This window comes from Ammospiza nelsoni, chromosome 27, assembly GCF_027579445.1.
Source record: "Ammospiza nelsoni isolate bAmmNel1 chromosome 27, bAmmNel1.pri, whole genome shotgun sequence".
Lineage (NCBI taxonomy): Eukaryota > Metazoa > Chordata > Aves > Passeriformes > Passerellidae > Ammospiza > Ammospiza nelsoni.
Window position 1 is genome coordinate 5,381,805 of NC_080659.1, and position 24,243 is coordinate 5,406,047.

The 24,243-nt window shown below is 55.9% G+C and overlaps 3 protein-coding genes across 4 annotated transcripts; 2 read left to right on the forward strand and 1 right to left on the reverse strand.

Annotated features, from left to right (window-relative positions):
- The first annotated feature begins 8,345 nt into the window (after positions 1-8,345).
- Positions 8,346-13,549, forward strand: LOC132084554 (perilipin-3-like). Its single transcript, XM_059489736.1, has 7 exons — positions 8,346-8,419; positions 8,846-9,041; positions 9,581-9,663; positions 9,920-11,135; positions 11,523-11,722; positions 11,908-12,036; positions 12,110-13,549. The coding sequence occupies exons 1-7, from the start codon at positions 8,360-8,362 to the stop codon at positions 12,668-12,670; spliced, it is 2,445 nt and encodes an 814-aa protein (XP_059345719.1). The 5' UTR covers positions 8,346-8,359; the 3' UTR covers positions 12,671-13,549.
- Positions 11,533-24,231, reverse strand: FEM1A (fem-1 homolog A). 2 transcript variants are annotated; one of them, XR_009420078.1, is made up of 2 exons: positions 21,701-24,231; positions 11,533-11,563 (listed from the first exon to the last, which is right to left on the reverse strand). XR_009420078.1 is itself a non-coding variant. In XM_059489738.1 (1 exon), the coding sequence occupies exon 1, from the start codon at positions 24,106-24,108 to the stop codon at positions 22,114-22,116; it is 1,995 nt and encodes a 664-aa protein (XP_059345721.1). In that variant the 5' UTR covers positions 24,109-24,231; the 3' UTR covers positions 20,262-22,113. The 2 variants fall into 2 exon arrangements, 1 of the variants encoding a protein (XP_059345721.1); XM_059489738.1 differs by lacking the exon at positions 11,533-11,563 and having other exon boundaries at positions 20,262-24,231.
- Positions 15,390-17,628, forward strand: TICAM1 (TIR domain containing adaptor molecule 1). Its single transcript, XM_059489737.1, has one exon. It carries the CDS (start codon positions 15,516-15,518, stop codon positions 17,439-17,441), a length of 1,926 nt encoding a protein of 641 aa, XP_059345720.1. The 5' UTR covers positions 15,390-15,515; the 3' UTR covers positions 17,442-17,628.
- Positions 24,232-24,243: the final 12 nt, after the last annotated feature.

The following is a 24,243-nucleotide window of genomic DNA, read 5'->3' on the forward strand; positions in this document are numbered from 1 at the left end:
CACGGCGCGGCACACCCCGCTTCCGTGCTCCCCTCCCCGCCCCCACGGCCTCCCCTCGGCACCAGAGCACAGCCAGCAGCAGGATGTGGTGCCCTGCCACGTAGGGGACACGTAGGGGACACACAGGGCAGGTCCCATCTTCCTTGGAGCCGCCATGGGATGAGCCACAGTCGCGGCTGACAGGAGCCCAGATGGGCTCGGTGCCGCCAGGCTTCATCTCCTCCCAGGGCTGGAGGCTCTGCCTGACACAGAGTCATTGCTTGCCCTTGCAGATGTGCTGGAGGATGAACCTGAAGCCACCACAGCACTTCCTGCAGCCTGGGAGGGTTCTGGGAGATTGGAATTCCTCCCTGCCAGAGTGCCCAAGAGTCGTTCACCACCCCTGACCCAGCTCATCCCTCCCACAGCAGGGACAGACAGGTCCCAGGTCCCCCAGTTTCTGCACTGGCAGGATGTTCTGTGGAATGGAATATCCCTCTGGCCACTCCTGGCCGTGATCCCACCCAGCTCCTTGTGCCCCTGCTCACTGGCAGAGCCTGGGAAACTGAAACGTCCTTGATTTGGAGTAAGCACAACTCAGCCACAACCACAACATCGGTTGTTATCAACATTATTCCCATGCTAAATCCAAAACACAGCCCTGGACCAGCTACCGGGAAGAAAATGAACACTATCCCAGCCAAAACCAGGACAGAGGCACTGGCATTTATGCTTTTATGTGCATAAACAGCTATTCTTGCACAGCTGTTCCCAAGGTCAGGTGCTGGGGAGCCCAGGTGAGTGCTGGAAGGGGAGCAGGACCTGGAGAGGGAACAGGATGGGGAGCCCAGGTGAGTGCTGGAAGGGGACCTGGACACAAAACAGGGCCTGGGGAGCTCAGGTGAGTGCTGAAGGCGAGCAGGAGTGGCTCACCTTGAGCAGGCACAGGAGACAGGAGGGTCCTGCTGGGTTCCTGCAGAGGGAGGGCAGCAGAGACTGCAGCAGGTCCTGAGCCAGGAGGGTGCTCTGAAGGCCTGGGGGCACCGGGAAGCTTGGTGGGCTTTGCACAGCAGCAAATGACACTGACCCAGAGCTGTCCCCTCCATGCCCAGGCAGCTCTGGGAGCCCAAGGGCTTCGCCGACCTGAGGAACAGCACCAGAGCTCCTCATGCCCCAGCCCTGAATCATCATTCTCATCCCTTCTCGTGCCTGTGCCTGCCCCAGGCCAGGTGACAAGGGGACGGTGACCATGGCACGGTGGCAGGTTACTCATGCACTGGGAGAGCAGCAGGATGATTTCCGCTGCAGCAGATGAACACTTGCAGTGGGAACTCCAGTGTCACGTGTGGCCTCTGGGCCCCAGGGGGACAATGCTGAGCTGTGACACACCTCAGAGCAGGGAAAGGAATGGCTCCAAACACAGGGGTCTGACCCTCCAAATCCCACACACGCCTGCAGGTTTGCACTCCACAGAAATCCCAGGAAGGGACAAGTGGCTCGTCCCCAGGCAGAGCCAGGAGGCAGCTGAAGGACTCAAGAGGCAGCTGAAGCAGCAGAGCTGAGGGACAGGGGCTCCTGGCTCCCACAGGAGCAGCAGGTGGGGTTCACAATTCGCACCTGAAGGATCCTGCCCTGTGTCTGGATGCTGCAGCTTTGCTCAGGGCTGCACAGGGCTCCCAACCAACACAACTCCTCTCCCTTCCCCAAACGTGTTTCTCCACTTCCTCCCACGCCCTTCCCACCCCACCAAACATCTTAGGGTGATTTTATCTCAGATTTAAATCTGTGTCTTTCATACAGCACCAAGGGTCACTGAAGCAATTGTGCAAAGCTTTGCTGTGACACTGCAATCTCCCAAATCCAGTGTCCTGACCCTGCAGGCAGCTCTGCCACCCAGCAGGAAATCCCAGCACTGACATTTTACCCTAATACCAAAGCCACTCATTAGATATTAAACACTGCCTGGTTAATTTTAATCACTGGTTATCACTTCTCCCATTCCCCTGTGCCCCACCATTGCTGTGCATCATGCAGACAGTGCTGTTTCACTCACTTAGGGGATGAAATAAAACCTGTCCCATGAGACTTTCACCATCCCCACAGCACTGACCACTGGGGCACCTCACACCCAGGAACACCTGGCAGCTGGATCACTGCCACCTTACCTGGGGATGCAGCACTGGCCATGGCAGACCAACACACCAAAATACACAGGACTCATTTCTTGACTCCCTGTTCCTGTAAAAAAAAAACTTCATTTCATCAATTCTTCACAGGACAGACAAGAACAATTTTTATTTCCCTTACAAACATCACAGTTGTTAAAATCTGGCTTCAGTTTTAGTACAAGATATCAAACACTTCAGAACTGCATCAAAAATTTAAGGTCCTTCCCACCCAGGCCATTCTGGATCCTGTGACTCTGGTGATGAAGGAATATGGAGTTTATGTCACACAGACAAATGCACAAGGACTGTGTCCACCAGTGCAGGTGATCAAACAAGAGGCAAAAGCCACAGTTTGTAGCTGGGGAGGCTCAGAGTGGACACTGGGAGCAGCTTCTCCATTAATGCAACATCCAGACCCAATGGATCCAGCACCCAGAGAGGCTGTGGGACATCTCCATCCCTGGGATGTTCCCAGACTCAGCCAGGTCCCATCTCCCAGGACCTCCTGAGCTCCAGAGCCCTTTCCAGCCAGCACTCCCAGCTAATTCAGCCTCAGGATGAGGATTCCTTCCAGCCCCAAAGCTCAGGAGTGACAATTCTCTACATTTTTGTCAGCTTAACAGCACATTTTTCAAAAACCACTGGCACCCCCACCTGCCTGAATGGCAATACAGAACCAGAGCCGAGGTCTCCTGCATCCAGAGGCCCAAAACAAGGTGACTCAATCACTGTAATAGTGTTAGAAGACTTCAGATAATTTTTACCTGTGCCTCAGTTTCCTCCCCCGCTGATCTTGACAACAGACAACAGGAAGCCTAATTGATGTTTTCAAACCAGTTTTTGAGAGCTGAAGATGAAAAGGCACAAATAGAAAAGCATTAACTGGAGTTTTCAGTATTTGTTATAGCTGTTAAAAAGCCCTGAGCTCCCTGGAGCCCTGCACTGCTGGGCCCTCAGCAAGGATAAAAACATAAATCAAGCAAAATCCCAGCAAACAGGAAAAGCAGAAAGTTTCATCATCAGTTGTCTGCAGGGCCTGGCACGGGCTGAGGTGGGAGAGCTCAGGGAGACACAGCAGCCCCCGTGTGGGGAGGGGGAGCTTTGCCAAGGAAACGTCAGGATGATGATGATGATGATGATGATGGTGATGGTTTACACCACAAACAGCACGTCCTGCCTCTCTGGGACTTGGTGACATCTGTGACCCCTGCAGGGAGCAGCCCCGGGGCTGGGGGACAGAGAGGGGCTCACTCCTGTCCCAGCACCCCATCTCCAGGTAGCTCCAGCGCTTGGCCTCCATGAGCAGCTCCTTGAGCAGGAACAGCTCTGGGGCACGGGGGGATTGTTGGGGGGGCTGTGCAGGGCCAGGGGACCCCAACTCAGGGTATTCCACAATCCCATGGCCCCAGGGGGATGGACACCCTCTGACAGATCCCCTGCCAGGTCTGTCCCTCCTGAGGGGACGAACAGCAGCTCCCAACACCCGCCATGGCCACGAGGGGACCCCAGCCCCACAGGGGACCCCCAACCCTCACCCGCAGCCCCCAGGGGACCCCCAACCCTCACCTGCAGCCCCCAGGGGACCCCCAGCCTCACAGGGGACCCCCAACCCTCACCCGCAGCCCCCAGGGGACCCCCAACCCTCACCCGCAGCCCCCCGGAGACCCCAGCCCTCACCTGCAGCCCCCAGGGGACCCCAGCCCTCACCTGCAGCCCCCAGGGGACCCCAGCCCCTCACCCGCAGCCCCCAGGGGACCCCCAACCCTCACCCGCAGCCCCCAGGGGACCCCCAACCCTCACCCGCAGCCCCCAAGAGACCCCAGCCCCTCACCCGCAGCCCCCAAGAGACCCCAGCCCCTCACCCGCAGCCCCCAGGGGACCCCAGCCCCTCACCCGCAGCCCCCAGGGGACCCCCAACCCTCACCCGCAGCCCCCAGGGGACCCCAGCCCCTCACCCGCAGCCCCCAAGAGACCCCAGCCCCTCACCCGCAGCCCCCAGGGGACCCCCAACCCTCACCTGCAGCCCCCAGGGGACCCCCAACCCTCACCCGCAGCCCCCAGGGGACCCCCAGCCCCTCACCCGCAGCCCCCAGGGGACCCCCAACCCTCACCTGCAGCCCCCAGGGGACCCCCAGCCCTCACCTGCAGCCCCTCCCCGCTGAGCTCCCCTGCCATTGGCTCCCGATTCCCTCATCCCCGCTGCCAGTCACCCTGCGGGGTATTTAACTGGGGCGGCGCCCCGTGCTCCCAGTCACACCAGTGCTCCCAGTGCTCCTAGTCTGAGCGGTGCCGGGCGCGGAGGAGGCAGGTAAGGCTGGGCTGGGGGTGGGAGCTGGGGCTGGGGGGCTCTGTGACCTGTCTGCGGGCTGGGGGTGCCTCCCCAGGCTGGCTGCGTGGCCCCGGCTCGGTCCCCACAGGAGCTGTGGCGCGGAGCTCCCTGGGTGTGCCCCAGGCCCTTCAGCACCCTGGCAGCGCAGGAGCTGGGTGCTGTGTCCCTGTGTGTGAGGGGGCTTTGCTCTCTGAGGCCAAAGGTGACATTTTCTGGTGTTGTGATGTGTCTGCCTTGGGTAACAGCTGAGAGGCTTGAGGGGTGGAACCAGGTGAGCCTTTCCAACCCAAACCGTTCCCTAAAGGCTCCTTCCCAGCTTTGAGATGGCTCCTCGGTGACTCTGTGCATCTCTGACCTGTGCTGGAGCAGTTTGGGGTTTAAAAGCTCTGTCCTGCTTCTTGTTTGCTGGGGATCCACAGTTTCTGGTGTTGTGATGTGTCTGCCTTGGGTAACAGCTGAGAGGCTTGAGGGGTGGAACCAGGTGAGCCTTTCCAACCCAAACCGTTCCCTAAAGGCTCCTTCCCAGCTTTGAGATGGCTCCTCGGTGACTCTGTGCATCTCTGACCTGTGCTGGAGCAGTTTGGGGTTTAAAAGCTCTGTCCTGCTTCTTGTTTGCTGGGGATCCACAGGGGGTGACTCCCAGCGGTCACCTGCATGTGCACAGGTGATGGTGGGGACAAGGTGCGGTGGCAGCCCGGGGACAGGAGGTGCAGGTGACCAGCCCGGCATTCCCTTCCTGTGACAGCGCTGCCAGCCCTGCCCGGGGCTGTTTCTCGTGATGCTCTGGTGGAGCTGAGTGACACAAGAGCTCCTGCTCGGGAGCGCCCTGGCCCTGCAGGGCTCTGCCAGCCCCCAGAGGCAGCTTTGGCAAACGGGATTAGCGCTTCCCAAGACTAACGAGGCTTTAAATGTGGTTATGACTACCCTGAGCCGTGGATGGCTGGGAAGGATTGCAGCTCCTGTAGCTGGTTCTGCTGAAAATTCCAGATGGGAATGTGCTGAGCTGATTGCTCTGCAAGTTACAGCTTCCAGATGAAACCAAGAACTCTGTCCTCATGGAAAGATTGGGAAGTCCTGAGAAGCTGTTTCAGTTAAAACTTCCTCTCCTCTCTCATAAAATATCTCTGTTCCAAGCAGTTACTGACCCGGTGGTGGCCACTGGCTGGTGTTTAATTCTGCTGGAGGTGCGTGGGGGAAGCCCTGCATCCATCAGCAAGGGTGGCTTTGATCTTTGAGGTTTCCTACTGCTGCTGGTTTATCCAGAAAGGTGAGATGGGCACCTCGGCCAGCCCTGGAAACTACTGTCCTCAGGTCAAAGCTGGGAATCGTTTGATATTCCTCCTAAAACTAATTCTGTCCTCAGAGCATTTGCAGCCCATTCTCCACAGACATCCCATGACCCAGCTCTGCATTTTTGGGAACGGGGTATCAGTGGTAAATCTCGAAAAGAATGTAAATAGGTGCTTTAACCACAATTGAATTCCTGTGCCCTGATTAGCCCTCCCTGCTCACATCTAAAGCACTAAATTTAGTTTGTTTTCCTCAGTGGTCATTAAGGAATTGCCAGTTAAGCCACGGAACCAGCCATGCTGGCTGTGGCTCGGTTTATCTCCCAAGGTGAAATCCCTTGGAAGGGGGAGAAGCTTCCTGAACATGAAGATGCTGCAGGAGCCCACACCAGCAGCCTGTTCTGATGGAGCTGAGCTGCTTCCCGCAGGGAAACCTCCCAGCCAAGGGGAGCAAAGAACCAGTTTTACATGAACTGGTCCCTGCCAGTGCCAGAAATCAGGGAGCCAGCCCTTGCTCCTTCACTGACTCCAAATGGGCAATTACCAAGAGTTCAACTCCTGAAACCAGAAGATCTCTTGACCTTGATGCCAGAAAAGAGCACAGAAGTTTCATTGTTCTGACACCACCTGTTTCAAGAGCTTTCTCCAGCAGTGACCTAACATTTCAGATGTAGCAATGGTGTGAAGTCATCTGCTCATCACTTTCATATGAAGGAAACCACAACCAAACCAAAGTGCTGCTGTTTCTGTTCCTCTGCCCACTGGGATTTCCACTTGCAGCCATCCTGGCTTGGCTGTGGCTTCTCCAAAGGATTCAGAACCACCTGACCCACAATTGCCAAGCACTGGGCTTTCCTGCAATCTCTGAAGCAAAGCAAGGGCTGCTCAGCATTTCTGCAGGGAAAAAGAAAATAAAGCCATGCCATGGAGATCTGCCCACACTGCAAATCTGGGTGTTGCAAAACATGGATTTCTCCTCCACAGTGCAGAACAAACCTTGCTCCAACATGACTGTGCTGAAGGATTGTCCCTGGCAGGCTGCATCTATAATCAACACAGGATCTCTGTACTTCAGAGGGTGATCTAACCTTACAGCAGTTTTTACATCAGCCAAGAACTTACTCCTGAATTATTCTAACCAGGATCCTCCCCTCTTCCCTTTGCTGCTGCCTCTGCGCTGGCCCTGACACCAAGGCCACCACCACAGTGTCAAACTCCACAGTCTGAGCTTTTTCCACCTGTCCAGAAGTAAAGTAACTGAGCAAAGGAGTTGTTTGTGATGGTGTTGAAAGAGCTGTGCTTTGCCCTGCAAGGCTCCAAAGCAATAACAAAGCTGCCCCGAGGCAGAGCAGGAGGGGCAGCCACTGACAGCAGCCCTGTGGACTTTGGGACTCAGATTTGATATTCAGCCTTGCTTTCTTTGGAGCGGCTTTTTCCTCCCAGCCTGGTGAGGATCCAGTGGTGGTTAATAATAGATAAATAGGGAGGGCTCCCAGATTCTCACTGGAGAGGCTGCAGGTGACAACTTGTGTGACAATTTTGCTATAGGCATGGGACACTCAGCATCCCTACCCTGCTCAAATCTCACAGAATTCTGACTAACTCAGTGGTTAATGCAGCAATATTTGGTGTTTTGCCAAGTCACCTCCTGAGATGTCCCTGGCCAGTGGCAGAGCCCATCCAGGCTCACAAATGCTGGTTTCACTACTGCTCTCCATCTCTCTGTTCCTGTTTCTCAGCAAAATCAAAACCTTGCACGAGGCAAAGAACACAAGAAACAAGACAATGGGCTCCACCACAACTCGGATGGAAAGTTTTTTTTTTTTGGGAAGAGTCTGCCAGTGAGCCTGGAGCAGTGCATGGCTTGGAAATCCAGTTTGGGAGGAATTTTGGTTTGAGGGTTTTCCACTGGAAAATGTCACAGCAAATCTAAGAATAGGAGTTAACTGGCAAAGGACAGAAAAGCAGACTGTGTCCCAAAGAACAAATGTGCTGAAATCCCTGCTGTGCCTGGCTAAGGCTCAGAGTAATGCTGGCTTTATTACCATTACAGGAGTGTCCAGATACCATAGGAGATCTGTGCTGGGAGACCAATACCCGTTCAGGTTATTGCAACATTTTATACTTCTTCAATCCCATTATGTCATGAGAATGTCTCTGAGCCTTGGTTTCACAGGAAGTGAGATTTCCTGCCTTGCTGCCCAGTAGGATGTGAAGGCAAGTCTCCAGGTAGCCATGGAATGCTGCAGCTGGGAATCCTGGCTCACCCTCCAGGGAGAACTCCACAGGATTTCCATGTCCTTCCCAGACTGGCTAGATTGTTGTATTTTCTCTCCCCTGCCCAGCTGAGGAGGGGGTGATGGAGTTGTTTTAGTGGGTACCTGGTCATCCCACCCCACAGAGCAAACACAATACAGATAAAATAGTTCTCCCCTATTTCTAACCTGACCCTTCCTGGGAGCAGCTGAATGATGGATCCCAGCTTTGCTGCCCTCTGCTTTTCCCCTGTCCTGGCAGGATTTGATTTCTTTGGAGGCAATGAAGTTGTGCTCATGATAATCTTGTTTTTCCTTCCAGCTGCAGCTGAAGTCAGTATGGCCTCAGGAAAGACCCCAACCCCAGACCTGCTGAAGGCTGAGGAGCAGCACACTGTGGTAGGTGCCAGGACACCCACAGCAGTTAAATCACCCACTCACATGTACCAAACCTCTGCCAGCACCCCAAAACCAGGCTGGGGGGACAGAAAGATTAGCCCTGTGAAGCTGTGGCCAAATCAAAACCCCCTCAGTACAGAATTGTTTTGCTCAAGAGACACCTTCAGGGCTGGCCAAATGATGCAAGTGTTTCTGAAACAGGAGCTGTTACAGGTCCTGCTTCACACCTGGTTTGGTGCTGAAATTGGTGTGACTCAGAATTCACTAGCACAGAGTTCACAGTTCTCAACCCTGGCTTGTTGGAGGCCTCTGGATGAGTTGAGGGACGAGGAGATGAATTTGCTGGGACCTTTCTGGACAGACACATGGCTGCGTTCATCACCAGCTCGGGCTGGGCTCTAATGTCAGGGTTTCTCTCGGCTTTAGAGCGCTGTCAACCGAGTCACCAACCTGCCCTTGCTCAATTCTGCCTTCAACCTGGTCTCCTCTGCCTACAACCAGACCAAGGAGTGCCACCCCTGCCTCAGCGGTGTCTGCAGCGTGGCTGAGACCGTGGCTGCCGTGGCTGTGGGCAGCGTGGTCGGAGGGGCACAGCCCATCCTGAGCCAGCTCGAGCCACAGAGTAAGTGCAGGGCTGGGGGACCCCTGGGGCAGGAGGGCAGGTTCAGGTGCCTCCAGGGTGATCCCACCTCCCACAGCACCTTCTCCTCTGGCACTGGGCCTCCCACCCAGCAGCTCCTGGACACTGGACTGCCTGGGAATTAAATTGTTTCCAGCAGAAGTTTGATTTCTTGAGGTTACTGAGCAGTAACTCCCTGCTTGCTGGCTCTCGCTGCATGTTCTGACCATCCCAGGGCTGGAGCAGAGCTCAGTCTGCCTTACCCCAACACTTTTCAACCCTTTAAACCCACCAAGGGCAGGTGCTACAGTGCAATTGGATTAAAGTCTGCTGTTAGAAAGCTGGGAAGGCAAAATGGAGATTATTTGAACCTGCTGCATTTTAGGGTTTGTTCACTTTTAACAAGATGCCCACACACATCCCACCCTAGAATGGGGATTAATTTTTCTGGGGCTTGTTTTCATGACTGTATCTTGGCCATTGTGGGGTCAAAAATCCATCCCCAAATGTAAGAATAAACTGGTGCCTGTTGTCTCTTCCAGTTGCTCTTGTGAATGAATATGCCTGTAAAGGTCTGGATCAGCTGGAGGAGAACTTGCCCTTCCTGCAGCAGCCAGCAGACAAGGTAAGGAAAGGCTTTTCCTGGGGAAGCCATGGCTTGGTGGGACTGCTATGGGTCCAGAAGAATATGGGGAAATAAATAAAGCTCAGCAGCAGGGAAAGCTAGAGAGGTGTGAACATGTCCATGAGGTGTGCTCACCTCCCTGGCCCGCCCACACACTGCAAGCACCACTAACCCAAGTGGAAAAGCTTTTTCAGGGAGGGAAAATATATTTTGGAACAACAACAACAAAACCTTTCTCTGCCTCTCCCTGGTGCAGGTGATCTCAGACACCAAGCAGCTGGTGGCCACCAAAGTGACATCTGCTATGAACGCTGCCTGTGAGGCCAAGGAAGCGGTGGCTGACAAGGTCACTGAAGCTGTGGACCTCACTAAAAACGTGGTTGAGGACAGTGTCAAGCTGACCAGGTCTGTGGTCACCTCCACTGTCAGCAGTGCTGTGGAGGCTGCCCAGGGTGCCAAGGAGCTGGTGACCAGCAAGGTGACAGAGGCTGTGGATGTCACCAAGCACATGGTGGAGGACAGTGTTGACCTGACCAAGTCTGCTGTTGCCTCTACGATTGTCAATGCAGTGGAGGCTGCCCAGGGGGCCAAGGAGCTGGTGACCAGCAAGGTGACAGAGGCTGTGGACCTCAGTAAGCACCTTGTGGAGGACAGTGTTGACAGAACCAGGTCTGCTGTGACTTCCACCATCACTGCAGCCGTAGGGGCTGCCCAGGGAGCCAAGGAGCTGGTGACCAACAAGGTGACTGATGCTGTGGACAAGGTCACCAAAGCCGTGGATGTCACCAAGCACATGGTGGAGGACAGTGTTGACCTGACCAAGTCTGCAGTTGCTTCCACGATTGTCAGCGCTGTGGAGGCTGCTCAAGGGGCCAAGGAGATGGTGACAGACAAGGTGACCAAGGCAGTGGACCTCAGCAAGCACATTGTAGAAGACAGTGTTGACCTGACCAAGTCTGCTGTTGCCTCTACGATTGTCAACGCAGTGGAGGCTGCCCAGGGTGCCAAGGAGCTGGTGACCAGCAAGGTGACAGAGGCCGTGGATGTCACCAAGCACACAGTGGAGGACAGCATTGACAGGACCAAGTCTGCTGTTGCTTCCACCATCACTGCAGCTGTGGGGGCTGCACAGGGGGCCAAGGACCTGGTGGCCAACAAGGTGACCGAAGCAGTGGACCTGACCAAAGGGGCTGTTCAAGACAGCGTTGAGAAGACCAAATCTGTGGTCACCTCTACGGTCAGTACAGCTCTGGATGCTGCCTATGGCACCATCACCAGCAAGATCAACACAGCCCTGGAGCAGGGCAGGGAGGTTCTCCAGGAGGGTGTGGAGATCACCAACTCAGTGGTGACCAACAGCGTAAGCAAGGCCAAGGCAGTGAGCCAGGCAGTGGCTGGAGGTGTGGAATCTGTCCTGGGAATGTCAGAAGATCTGGTGGATCATTACCTCCCAATGACCGAGGAAGAGCTAGGTAAGAAAATCTGTACCTGGCGCTTGTAGATGCAAGTCCTTTCCCATGTGAGTAGAGAGCACCTGACACAGCAAGATGCAGCTTCTGAAGCAGACAGGTGCTCTGAATTTGTCACCAAGTTGCTGGCTGTCAACACCAGATTGCCACATGGCATGGGACAGAGTTCAAGCATTTGCTGGCTGGTCCTCAAAGTAAATAAATAAATACATGGGTTCATGCTTCAACCTTTCCATCGAGTCTGCTTACCTGAAGATTGAGCAGGGACTAACCTGCCTTTAGCACATGAGCAACTACAAACCCACAGCAAGCCTCAGCCTTCATGTTTTCCAGTGGGTGATCCAACCTCTCCCACGCCTCCCAGCTGCACTGTGTTCTTGTTTCCCCCAGGTAAACTGGCCACCACGGTGCAGGGCTTTGGCGTGGCCTCCCTGGAGGAGCAGAAGAGGCAGAGGAGTTACTTTGTGCGCCTGGGCTCGCTGTCGGGCCGCGTGCGGCACCGAGCCTACCAGCACTCCCTGGCCAAGCTGCAGGGCTTCAGGCACCGCACCCAGGACCCCCTGGCACGGCTGCAGCTGGCACTGAGACTGGTACCAACACGCTTTGCCCTCCTTCTTCCTGTCTGTGGCCTTTCCTGCCCTGCTATCCAGCTGGAAGCTCTTCCTCCATCCCCCGCCAGCTCCGTGTCACCTTGGATCCTTCCCTGGCAGGGAAGAGCTTGTGCCTCTCTGTGTGTGCTTGCAGTACAACCTTTCCTCTCGTTTTTCCCCATCAGATTGAATCTGTGAAACAGGAGGTCGGCCAGAAGCTGCTGGAGGGGCAGCAGAAGCTCCATCGGCTGTGGGTGGAGTGGAGCCTGACGCAGCCCAAAGGAACCCAAGTCAGAACGGCGTGCCAGGCAGAGGTACCCGGGGCACGGAGCAGCCCCGCGGGGCCGGGCCCTCCCGAGCCCGCCCTGAGCAATTCTCTCCCGGCAGGTGGAGCCGCGCACCCTGGCCATGCTGAGGATCATCACCCAGCAGCTGCAGCCCGCCTACCACCGCCTCAGGCTCAGCATCCACGGCCTCCCCAGCAGCATCCAGGAGGCCGTGTCTCGGGCCACAAGACACCTCCACAAGCTCCACAGCTCCTTCTCCAGGGCCGTGTCCTTCCAGGACCTCTCCAGAACCACCCTGGCCCGCAGCCAGGACCGCGTGGCGGAGGCCCGCAGGTCCCTGGATGTCCTCTTTGAGTTTGTCACTCACAACACCCCTCTCAACTGGATTGTGGGGCCCTTCAGGGCCATGGCCAAGGTGGCACAGGACAGCAGAAGGCACAGGAAGGAAGAGATGAGGTGTGATAGAAAATTACCCAAGTTGGAAAAGGCTCCGCTATCACAGGAGGTGACAAAGGCACCTGAAGAGGCAAAGGGAACCAACAGGCTCTCAGAAAAATGGTATGAAGTGCTAGACAAGTTGGAGGAGAAGGTAGGGAAGGACACAGAGGTGGCCCTGGCTGCAAAGGAGATAAAAACCAGTGCAGCAAAGGAAGATCTCTGATAAATCCCAGCTCTTCTGGCCAAGGCTACTTGGCTAGAACAGCACTGGATCTTCTAATTGTGTGCCCACTTGTGCCATGGGTGCCTCTGCTCTCTGAATTGAGAGTCAGATGTAGTTGTAAGGAGGTCTGATAACCAAGGTGGGGAAATTCTCAATCTTGATTTACTGTTTTTAAATCTAACTGCTGTGCTGAAAGGGGAGATGGGACCTGCACTGCAGCCTTTTAACTCAGCCCAGCTGTAGCTGTGAGTGCCTAAGTCTTGCTGAGACAAGTTGTGGGAGAGAAGTGATCTCAACTTATTTTTAATGCTGGATTTGTTTTTAATTTGCCCAAGCTGTGGAACTCTTGAGAAGATGCTATGCTTGACCTTTGATACCATCTCCCACCTTCTCCACATTTAAAAATACAGGTTCAGACACAACTTCCTTTGTGCCTGTTGTACTTCTGGGAAGGCTCAGCCCTGCAGCACATCTGGCACAGCTAGGGGCAAGGAGCTGCTTCTTAAGAAGAGATTTCTCTTCATGGATCAGCCAAACCCTTCTTCCTTCATGGAGAAGCACTCGGCAGTGTGGGGTTTTCCTTAATCATCTTTCTAATTTCTGTGAATGACTTGAAGGATTATCTGTGAGTAACTCCATGTGTGAAACACTTCACAGCCATTAAATGAGGCAGCTTTTCCCAGGAGTTACTCGGCCATGGGATTAGGATATCCTGTTATTAAAATAGGGGGGGATTTTAATCCAGGTGCCGGTTCTTTCCCAGAAAATGCTACTTTGTAATAATTTCTAATGTAACTTATTTTGGTAACTGTTCCTGGCATTGTCCCTGTGCCAGGGCTGGTGAGCAGACACTGGAATAAAGCGTGACCTGTGTTCAAAGCCATGGGGGTTTGCGTGTACCTAAAGCTGCGGGGTTGTGTTCTCTGTTCTCCCCTTACCTGAGCTGTGATGAAGCCTTGCCTTTACCAGCTCTTGTCCCTGGCCAGCTGGTCTGTTCCCTGCACTTGCTTGTGATAAAGCTTTGCCTTTACCAAATCTTGTCCCTGGCCAGCTGGTCAGTTCCCTGCTCTTGCTGGAGGGGGAAAAAACAAAGTGCCTTTAGCAGGTCCCATGCTTTCTTAAGCAGAAAAATACCTTAATTGTTTTATTTTCCTGACTTCTGTACTCCTGAGGCTCAGGTGCATCTGTCCATGCCCCCTGTTCCTCCTCACCCCTGCATCCTGGGCTTTGCGTTGCTCGTCCCTATTCCAGCCGTGCCCGCAGGGGAAGCTCGGTCCCTGCCTGTCCCCAGCGCTCTGTGTCACCTCAGGCTGGGGAAAGGTGGGGGTGGCTCACCCGGGCAGGGCCCTCGTGCTGAGGTTCCCGGTGCCGTCCCGGTGCCCGGTTCCTGCTCCGCCCCGCTCTGCCCCGCCCGCGCTCATCGGCCCGCGCCGCTTCCGCGTGTCCGGGCACCGGCCGCAGGTAGGCTGCTCCCCTCCTTCCCTTCCGTTCCCCTCCTAGCTGGCCCTTCCCTTCCCTCCTTTCCCTCCTTTCCCGGCTGCCCCCCTCCTTCCCTTCCCTCCCTTCCCCTCCCGGCTGACCCCTTCCCTCCCCTTCCTGCAGCCCGGCCGTGCCACCCCGGCCCCGGGAAGGGAGGAAGGGCAATTGGGCAATTGCAGGCTTTTCGTGAGACAAGAAAACAAAACTGAAATTGGAAAGTTTCTCTCTAGCTGAGAGTTATTTCGGGGCGTTTGCTGGAGCTGCCTTTAAATAGGGAAATATTCTGCAGCAGGCTCAGGCAGCGCCCGGAGCGGTGTGGGGACCCCACTCCTCCCCTCCAGACACTCCTGTTTAATTAAAATCCCATCAGAGGCCTGGGGTGAGTGCAGGGGCTCCGGGATCACCTGTGGATGGGGATATAAAGTCTCCCAATGAAAGCAGGACGTGGAGCTGCGGGGACAGAGTCCAGAGGAGGCCCTGGAGCTGCTCCAAGGCTGGAGCCCCTCTGGAGCCAGGCTGGGAGAGCTGGGGGTGCTCACCTGGACAGGAGCAGCTCCAGGGGGAGCTCGGAGCCCCTTGCAGGGCCTGAAGGGGCTGCAGGAGAGCTGGAGAGGGACTGGGGACAAGGGATGGAGGAACAGGACACAGGGAATGGCTCCCACTGCCAGAGGGCAGGGCTGGCTGGGATATTGGGAAGGAATTCTTTCCTGTGAATCTTCCCTGATAACACAGGTTATTGGCTGGCAAGGGTTTCCTCTACACCTGTTTCATTCCTCGACTGCCATCACAAGGAGCCCTGCAAGACCCCCCGGAAGCAGCTGCCTGAAGGAGACATTTGGATTTACCTAAATATAGCATTATTTCATCAATTATCTTAAACCAGTTGTAATTAATGTGAAATGAATGCAAAGAATGTGCTCTCTTTGCTTAATCACAGAGTTGGGATAATGCACAGAGCAGTGGCACAGCTGCAGGCACGGAACAGATGCAGAAACATTTGGGAGGTGTGAGAGAGAGCCTGGCAGCTCCAGAGCATCCCCAGTGCCCACAGCACCCCTCTGAACGCTGTCCTCTGTTCTCCTCACAGACTGCCAGCACTGGGAGACCCCGGGCACTGAAGGTTTGTGTGGTACCAGGAGTGTGAGTGGGGCACTGCCAACCCTCTGCCAGAAGATGCTTTTCCCATCCCTGCTCCAATGTGTGACCTGGGCCAGCAGCTGCTGAGATGGCACAGAGTGCTGAGCTGCAGCCCAGCTTCGAGGATGTGTTCAACATCCTGTCCCAGGCCCCTGCAGAGAAACTGCTGAGCCTCAAATTCAAACTGAAGTACCTGGTACCTGGGCCCTGCAGCAAGTTACTGCAAGCCATGGTCCTGCTCACTCTGGGGCAAGAAACGGATGCAAGAATTTGTCTGGATGCCTTGAGGGACAACCAAGCAGCCCAGTACGTCCAGCAGATCAAACTGGGCACTGCAGGAGTGCAGGAAGATGGGGAGGATTTGCAGCCTCCCCAGCTGGATGCAGGTGCTGTGGCACTGCTGGCACAGGTGTACACGGTGCTGGCACAGGAACAGCTGTGCAGTCCTGAGGCCAGGGACAAAGCCTGCCAGGCCAGCAAGGACACCCAGCGGGGGACACTCAACAACATCCCACCCAAGGAACAGGACAACGAGGGCTCTGCAGCCAGCGGGGGCTCAGGGGACAGGTTTGGGACACTGAGATCCCACGAGGACGCAGGATTTCCCCACACAGCCAGCTCCCACTGCATGGTGAGGAGCTCACCAGTGGAGATCAGAGGCAGCTCAGACCTTTCAGGCCCACGGACCCTGTGCTCTGTGGGGAGCTCCTCCCTGTCCAGCTGTCTGGAGATCAGTGCATCACCAACAGTTGCTTTTCACACCCAGCCCTCTGTCCCCGAGTGTGTCCCCTGGCCCAGCCGTGCTGGACACCCCAGTGGGGACACAGAGAGCCATGACCCACAGGAATCCAGCTGGGTCAGCACACCAAGCTCTGCCCCTGGGCAGGGCACAGCTGCTCAAGAGCCCCAGCCAGAGAAGGTGCTGCAGGTCAGTCCCTGTCACCCCAGCCCTGTCCCCGTTCCTGAGACACCGCTGCCCTCGGAGCCTGCCCAAAGCAGTGACGTGTCCAGCACAGTGACAGAGCCCCACGCACCGAGGGAAAAGCAGCATGAAAAGCAGGATGAAAAGCAATTACCTGCTGATGTCCCTGACTCAAGGGCTGCAGTGGATACTGCCCCTGCCCTCATGTCCACCCAGGACTCCTCCATTCCAGCAGGCGTTCCCTGTAACTCTGCTTCTATTTCAACCCGTTCCCTTCCTCCTCCTACTTATTCCTTCTCCTCAACTCTTCCTCCTCTTCAGGAATCTCCCTCCAAACTATCATATCCCCCTCCCCTGCCTTCATCCCCCTCTCCAGCCAGGCCTCCTGCTCCCCCAGCCACGGATCCAGCAGAGCCAGATGGTGCCAAGTTCTTCACATTTGTTGTCCTGCATGCCAGTGAAGATGAGCTTGTGGCCCACGAGGTCAAGGACCTGCTGGAGAGCATGGGGGTGCCCAAGGGTGCCACAGCCAGCGAGGATTTCTTCATCGCCGGGCGCAGCCACATGAGCTGCTTCCAGGACGCCTTGGAGAACTCTGCCTTCATCATCCTCCTGCTGACCAAGAACTTTGCCTGCAAGCTGTGCCTGTACCACACAGACACTGCTCTGATGCAGTCCATCCTGGACCCCTCCAAGCTGGACTCGGTCATCCCATTTCTACCCAAGGCAAACGCCCTGGAGCGCAGCCAGATCCCCAAGATGCTCAGTGCGCTCGTCATCCTGGAGGAGAGCTCTCCTCTCTTCCCCAGGAGAGTGCAGAACACGTTTAACCCCGCGAGGATCAGGGAGAAGAAAGCCATGTGGGAGCAGCTGCAGAGGGAGAAGCTCCAGGCACGTTGGGCACAGCACCAAGCCCAGCAGAACCTGGCTGCCCTGAGCCTGGGCTCCTCTCCCTGGGTGCCTCCAGCAGCACCACGGCCACCGTGGCCACCAGGGCCATCAGCCCAACGCTGGTGTCCCCCTGCCCCCATGGACCCCCCTCCTGCTCAGAGGGGTCCTCCCCCTTCCCAAGCACAGCTGCCCCCAGGCCACTACAGCCTCACAGCAGGCCAGGCACCCCTCATCATCCAACATGCCAGCATGGTTCAGATCGGGAACCACAACGTGATGCAGGTGGGCACTGCCCCACCTGGGCCAGGGCACAGCCAGGAGCAACCCAGGCACAACCTGTGACCCAGAGACAAAATCCACTTCAAATCCTGGATTACGGTGATTCTGCTGGCACTGGGACTGTTATTCCATGCATCAAGAGTGCCATTTTCCTGAAGCACAAAAGAAAATTCTTCAATTTTTGTTGGAAAAAAGATGTGGTGATCTCTTGAAAATGTTTTCAAGTAACTGAGAAAATTATTTTCTTGATTGTCTGGAACTACTTGAAGATTTTATAAATAAATTTTAATTAATTTATTTATGTTCTTCTGGTTCTTTCTTGTAGAATTAGAAAAGGCATGTCAGGGATATATGGAAAACTATTCTGCATGTTGGCTGGAGGGGCTGGGAGATGGCACTGACCAAATGCTTTGAGGGCCAATCTGCAAGGGATGCTTTGGGAAGCTGCCTTTAAGGAAAAAGCAGAATGAAAAACCAAAACCAGTGAGCAGAATAATGCAGAAGGGTGGAGAAATCCAGGAATGGAGAGTGGAAGGGGTAATTCTGCAGGATCTGAGCAAGAGATCTACCAGGGTGGTACCTACTGAGCTTTAACGCCAGGAGGGCACCTGGAGCAAAGCCCTCGCTCCTCCTCCCATGCTCCAGGCACAGCCATTTTCCTGATCGTCAGCAGAGGTCACCCCAAAGCCACCGAGAGACGGAAATGGGGCTGTTCCCTCCCGGAGCAGAGCCCGGAGCCAGTTCAGCAGGGCTGAGCTCCAGGAGCCACTCCCTGCTGACGTGGTTGGGATCAGAACTGGGACGTGACCCCATTGCAGGGTGACACCCCACTGCAGTGACCCCATTGCAGGGTGACACCCCAATGCAGTGACCCCACTGCAGTGACCCCATTGCAGGGTGATGCCTCAATGCAGTGACCCCACTGCAGTGACCCCATTGCAGTGTCACACCCCACTGCAGTGGCCCCATTGCAGTGTCAGCCCCCATTGCAGTGACCCCACTGCAGTGACCCTATTGCAGGGTGATGCCTCAATGCAGTGACCCCACTGCAGTGATCCCATTGCAGTGTCACACCCCATTCCAGTGATCCCAATGCAGTGACCCCATTGCAGGGTGACACCCCATTGCAGGGTGACACCCCACTGCAGTGACCCCATTGCAGGGTGACACCCCACTGCAGTGGCCCCAATGCAGTGTCACCCCCCATTGCAGTGACCCCATTGCAGTGACCCCACTGCAGGGTGACACCCCACTGCAGTGACCCCATTGCAGGTATCCCTGCAGCTCTGTGGGTGCTCCTTGGCTGTGCCAGCAGGTTCCAGGAGGATCCAAGCCCATCCCTGCCCTGTCAGGGTTTATTCCACACTGCAGCCTTGGTCCCAGAGCCCTCTGAGCCCCAAGCCAACCCAAGTGAGACAGATGTTATGAAATCCTTGGAGGAGGCTCTGAGCTGCCCCCAACTCTTGGCTTCCAGCTCTCAAAGATTGGATTTTAACTCTGCAGGACCCAGTGACAATGGATTAACTCATCCACTCCTTCCAGAGCTTCTGGCATCCTCCAAGTGCTCCATTTCCTTTGATTTTCCTGGTTTCTCTCCTCCATAGCACCACTCAGAGCTGTTGTGTTAGTGCAGTTCCTGTCCCCTGCCGCTGGTGCAGGACAGTCCCTCCCCTTGGGAGCCCTCCCACACCCCTCCCTTCCCAGCTCCTCTCCTACTATAAATAATCATGCAAAATTAGTCAGCTGGAAGCTGCTCCAGCTTGTAAACAACCTCACACAGCCACATCCAGCGTGCCTGGATCACACACAGGGGAGGCAGAGCTGTGTCTGGGGTACAGGAGCCTCTGCAGCCACCACAGCGCAGAAAAAGTTCCTGTCTGTCCAAGAATTAACAAAATAATCACTGAAACATTGCCCTGCCCCTCACAACTCCGTGTTTTGCCTAAATGGAGTTGGCCCTACAGTCAATCAGGCCTGTTCAGTGTAATTACCCCTAAATCATGCAGTGATTTCTTCCACCCTGTAATTACTATCAACATTTAATTGCTGGGCCCTCTACGTAATTACAGATTATTTGTGTGTTTAAAAAAAAGTGAAGCTTTTTCCATCACACAGAATTTTCTCCTCCTTGGGGCTCTTGCACCTGACTGGGTCCCCCAGCTCCCTGACCACAAGAGTTCCAGAGCTGCTCCTGCCTGGATTAACCCCTTCCCTCCCAGCTCTCTGGGTGCAGATGGAATTGCCCTGAGGCCACCAGGCAGCTGCTCTCCCACACCTGGACATCACCTGCAGCACAGGAGGAATGGGACAAGCACAGCCCCAGGCTCTACAGACACTGCTTAAATGGCATTTTTACAGGAGGGCACCATCCTTCAGCAAGAACTAAGGATGGAGCAATAAACAACAGGACAAAAATTCAAATATTTTATCCACCCACCCTCCCTGGAGAAGACCAAGCAGTTTTGGGATCCAGGTCTCTGAGTGGAACTAACTCCAGTACCATGAATTCCTCTGTTTTTACAATCCCTGATGGATTTGGGGTTGGAAATCAAGTGTCCCTCCTTCTGCTTGCTGTGCCCACTGTCCCACATGTGTAAGGCAGTAATTCCTGAATCAACACAGATCCTCTCACGTTGTTTGAGTTGCATCAAAATGTAAGGCAAAACACAGAAGAAGAGGGGTAATTTCAGTGTCACTGTTCCTCTTTTCCAGGGGAAGTTTACCAATGCAGCACAGATTGGTTTTTCACATGAGTAACCATTAAATGAACCAATCTCACCTGAATTCCGTACCCACAGTGTCCCATCCCTGGGAAACAAACTGAAAATGAGGGAAAACCCCCGAATACAGAGGCTTATCAGGAAGAAGTCCAAGGCACTTGCATTCTAGCAGCCATTTTTTGTTTTATTATTTAAAGTTAAGAGCGCTCATCAGCTCACAAAGGAACAAATCCCATTCCTGCAGTTTAGTTCAGGTTTCAGCCAAAAGGAAAAAAAAAAAAAAATAGAAGGCAGCTAAACTAACTCTGCACTTTACAGCTCAATTCAAGTTAAACCTCCTCGCTTTATAAATAAATGTTATAGTTAACACTGCAAAATGTACTGGCAGATCTACAATACCTTGAAGGGGCAGAGAGCGTGGTTATTGAGGCTGATAAATACAAGTAGAGAAGCTTCAGTAGCACAGAGAGCGAGGGTGGGGCCAGGGGTCTGCTCTCCCAGGTGGGCCTTTCCCAGAGCTCCAGGCAGCTGCTCCCCCTCTCAGCTGTGCTTCCCACCCTGCTCAGGGCCAGGGAAGGAGCCACAGGCTGCCCATCACCGCCTGCATGAGGACAAACTGCTGCAAACTCTTTGTTTTCCACCACGGAGGGGTCTGCTCATAGAGGCAAAAAACCTGCCCTGAGACTACAGAGTTAAAAACAAGGTGTGTGCAGATTCTCATCAAAGGAAGGAGCTTGCCCAAACAGCAGCCAGGTGAGATTTCAAATTCCACCTTGGAAGTAGCACCATCCTCAGTGAAGTTACAAAAAAAAAAAAAATTAAAAAAAGGAAAAAAAAAAAACACTCAAAAGCCCAAACCAGCTGCTAAGAACCCACTGCATGAGATTTCAGAATGGGGCAGTAACAGAGCCCAAGCACATGATACTAAAACCTCAGAAGGACAAGGAGGGACCTTCAACTTTCATTTCTTGCTTCTTCCTTCAGCCCATCCTGGGGCAAACCCACCACAGACACTCACTTGCTTTCACAGCCCCCTCCAAGCACCTCCACACTGCAGGTACCTCCTGGCCTAAGGGGCTTGCAAGAGCTCAGCTTTGAAAATAGCTCAAAATGTGCTGTTTTGGCTCCCAAACCATCCACATTCACCCTTCCAGCTCAATCCCTGCTGGAGCCAAAGCACCTTCATGCTGGGAATGGAGCAAATGGGTGTGCAATGGACAAGCCAAGGGCCTGAACACCACATCAGGATTTTGTTCTTAGTTTTTTCCTCCCCATTCATAAACTACAACATCTGTGGATGAAACCGTATAACCAGAACTGACCTTCCTCTATCTTACAGGATTGGAGAAGTCTTGCAGCATAGATAGGGCCTGGCTCTACGAGAGAAAAAACATCCCAGCTTTATGCACAATCATGGAAATCTCAGGCCTTTAACAGCATTTGCTACTTGGCCAACCAAGAGAGAGACAAACCCCATCCTCAGCACACCCAGCCCTGTGCCACCCCTGGGCAGGAGCCCCTCGGCTGTTGGGCACGGGCTGTCCCAAACCTGACAGGAGGGAGGGGAAAGGATTAACTGGAGGAATTTCATTCCTCACTCACTTTCTATCTGTTGGGTGTGTGGGGTGGGAAGGGCCAGAGCACGTGGGGGATGTGTAGCTGCTCCAAAGCTGAACACTGAGTTAATCCAGCAGTAACAGAAAAGGCAGCAGGTCCCAGAGAATCTCCATTTCCATCCTCCTCAGGACACGATGGTGGCACAGGGAAGGGCAGGGGCTGTGGCCTCTGTGGACAGAGTGCACTGGAGAGAGCTGGTACCTGAAGGTGACAACGAGGGACAGCCACGACCTCTGGGGCCTCCTCCTCCCCTGCCCCGACACGCCAGCTGGGTGGTGACAGACGGGGACAAAGCTCAGCACAGCGACAGCCCTGGGCACTTTGGCACAGCCAGCCCGAGCCCTCCAGCTGCACAACCTCAGCGGGGCGGGACAGGCTGGGGACCATCGTGTCACGCCCTAGTGCAGCTCAATGAAGGCTTCCAGCTCCTCGGGGATGAACCCCTTGTAGGGAATCTTGTGCTTGTCCAGGGCGCGAGCAGCAAGGCACTGGAGGGTGATGTAGTTGAAGGGCTGCATGGTGCTCTTGGTGAGCAGCTTCTCGTCCAGCAGCTCGTAGGCCGTCTGCTTGAAGGCGTTGGTGGCATCCATGTGCGCCCCGGCCTCCATCAGGGCGCTCATGATCAGCGGGCAGTTGTTGCGGGCGGCCACGTGCAGGGGGGTGTTGTTGTCATAGTCCCGGCTGTCCGGGTCCGCCCCGCACTCCAGCAGCAAGTTCACCACGTGCAGGGACGGGAATTTGCCCACGGGGTACCGCCCCACCGTCGTGGTGTCCTTGTCCACGGCCATGTGCAGCAGGGTGAAGCCGTTCTTGGCGCGGGGGCTGCACTTGAGCAGGCGGTAGATGGTCTGGCGCTTCTGGTGCTCCTGCTCCGGGGTGCACTCCACCTTCTCCAGCAGGAACACCAGGTGCAGGATGATGGCCAAGGTCTTGGTGAACTGCGCCGAGTCGGCCACGGGGTCCTTGCCGTGCACCAGGGCCCTCTCCACCTCCCGGACCCCCTTGCTCAGCACCCCGATGAGGTCGGAGAAGCCCAGGTGGGTGGCTAAAGTGCCTTTGGAACGGTCCTGGAGCACGTAGGAGTAAAGCTCGGCAAAGGAAAGGAAACTGCTGGCGGTCATGGGGCTGAGGGGCTCCAGGTTGCCTTGCTGCATGTCCAGGGCGTACTTCCACAGGTTAATGCAGCGCTCGAAGTTGCCCGAGTCGGCGTAGACGGCGCCGCGGTAGCGGATGTAGTAGGAGGTGTCGGGGTGCGACGGGCCCAGGATGCGCTCCCGGATCAGCAGCGCCTGCATGCGCATCTCGTCGGGGTCGGTGATCAGGGCCTCCAGCTCCTCCAGAGAGCTCACCTCCCGCGAGTAGTCGTAGGCCAGCACCAGCTGCCGGGGCTCGGGCTTAGGCAGGTACTTGCCGCCCTCGCAGCGCAGCTCCATCGCCCTGCGCCAGTACTTGTGGGCTCCCAACAGGTCTCGTTTCTTGTCCACAAACGTGGCGCCCAGCAGCTCCAGCGCTTCCACGGCAGCCTCTCGAGTGCAGAACACGTTCGGGACCTCGTCCTGACCGGAAGCCGAAGCACCGCAGCCCTCGCAGCCCTCTTCAGCGCAGCCCCTCTGATGGCTCCCACCTGAGGCGCAGCCCCCCGCGGCCTCGTCCTGCTGCAGCCCCCCCTGGATCAGGTACTCCACGATGTTGGTGTGGCCGGTGACACTGGCGGCGAGCAGAGGGGTCATGCCATAGCCGTCCTTCTCCATGCGGGCCTTGGAGCGGAGCAGCAGCTGCAGGATCTCCAGGCTGCCCGACTCGGCGCAGTCGTGCAAGGCCGTGTTTCCCTTCACGCTGCGCCGGTTCACGTCGGCCCCTTTCTCCAGCAAGTACCGGGCGATCTCCCGGTGCCCTTTGTAGCAGGAAATCATCAAGCACGTGTGGCCGTGCCGGTTGGCCACCTCCAGGTCGGCCCCGCGTTCGCCCACCAGGTACCGCACGATCTCCAGGTGCCCATCGAAGCAGGCGGCCCGCAGCGGGGTGGAGTTGGTCAGCGTGGTCTGGTTCACCGAGGCGCCGTGGTCCAGCAGGCTCCGCACCACGCCCAGGTGCCCCGCAGCCGAGGCCGCCCACAGCGGCGGGGCCCCCTCGATGGTCTCACCGTCGAAGCTGACGGAGCCGCCCTCCTCCACGCGGGCCCCGCAGTGATCCAGCAGGTACTCCACCACCTCCAGGTGCCCGTGCCGGGCCGCGATCAGCAGCGGGGTGCTGCCGGCCCCGGGGCCGCCCCCGCCGCCGGGCCCCGCCGTCAGTGCCTCCAGCTCCTCTCGGCTGCGGCTGCCCAGCAGCTTCTGCAGCAGCTTCAGCTTCCCGTCGCGGGCCGCATTGTACACGGCCGTGCGCAGGTCCATGGAGCCAACGGCCGCCTCCAGGCGGCGGCGGCGCAGCCCCAGCGCGGCGCGGGGCGGGCGGGGGGCGGCGGGACCCCCTGCCCTCAGCGCGGCGGGACCTTCACCGCCCGGGCCCGGCCGCCATCTCAGGCTGCG

Bases quoted from the DNA above. Each gene is read 5' to 3' on its own strand.
- LOC132084554 (XM_059489736.1), top strand. From the start codon at position 8,360: ATGGCCTCAGGAAAGACCCCAACCCCAGACCTGCTGAAGGCTGAGGAG. The intron at 8,420-8,845 runs GTAGGTGCCAGG...TCTCGGCTTTAG, and splicing joins CTGAGGAGCAGCACACTGTG to AGCGCTGTCAACCGAGTCAC. The intron at 9,664-9,919 runs GTAAGGAAAGGC...TCCCTGGTGCAG, and splicing joins TGCAGCAGCCAGCAGACAAG to GTGATCTCAGACACCAAGCA.
- TICAM1 (XM_059489737.1), top strand. From the start codon at position 15,516: ATGGTCCTGCTCACTCTGGGGCAAGAAACGGATGCAAGAATTTGTCTG.
- FEM1A (XM_059489738.1), bottom strand. From the start codon at position 24,108: ATGGACCTGCGCACGGCCGTGTACAATGCGGCCCGCGACGGGAAGCTG.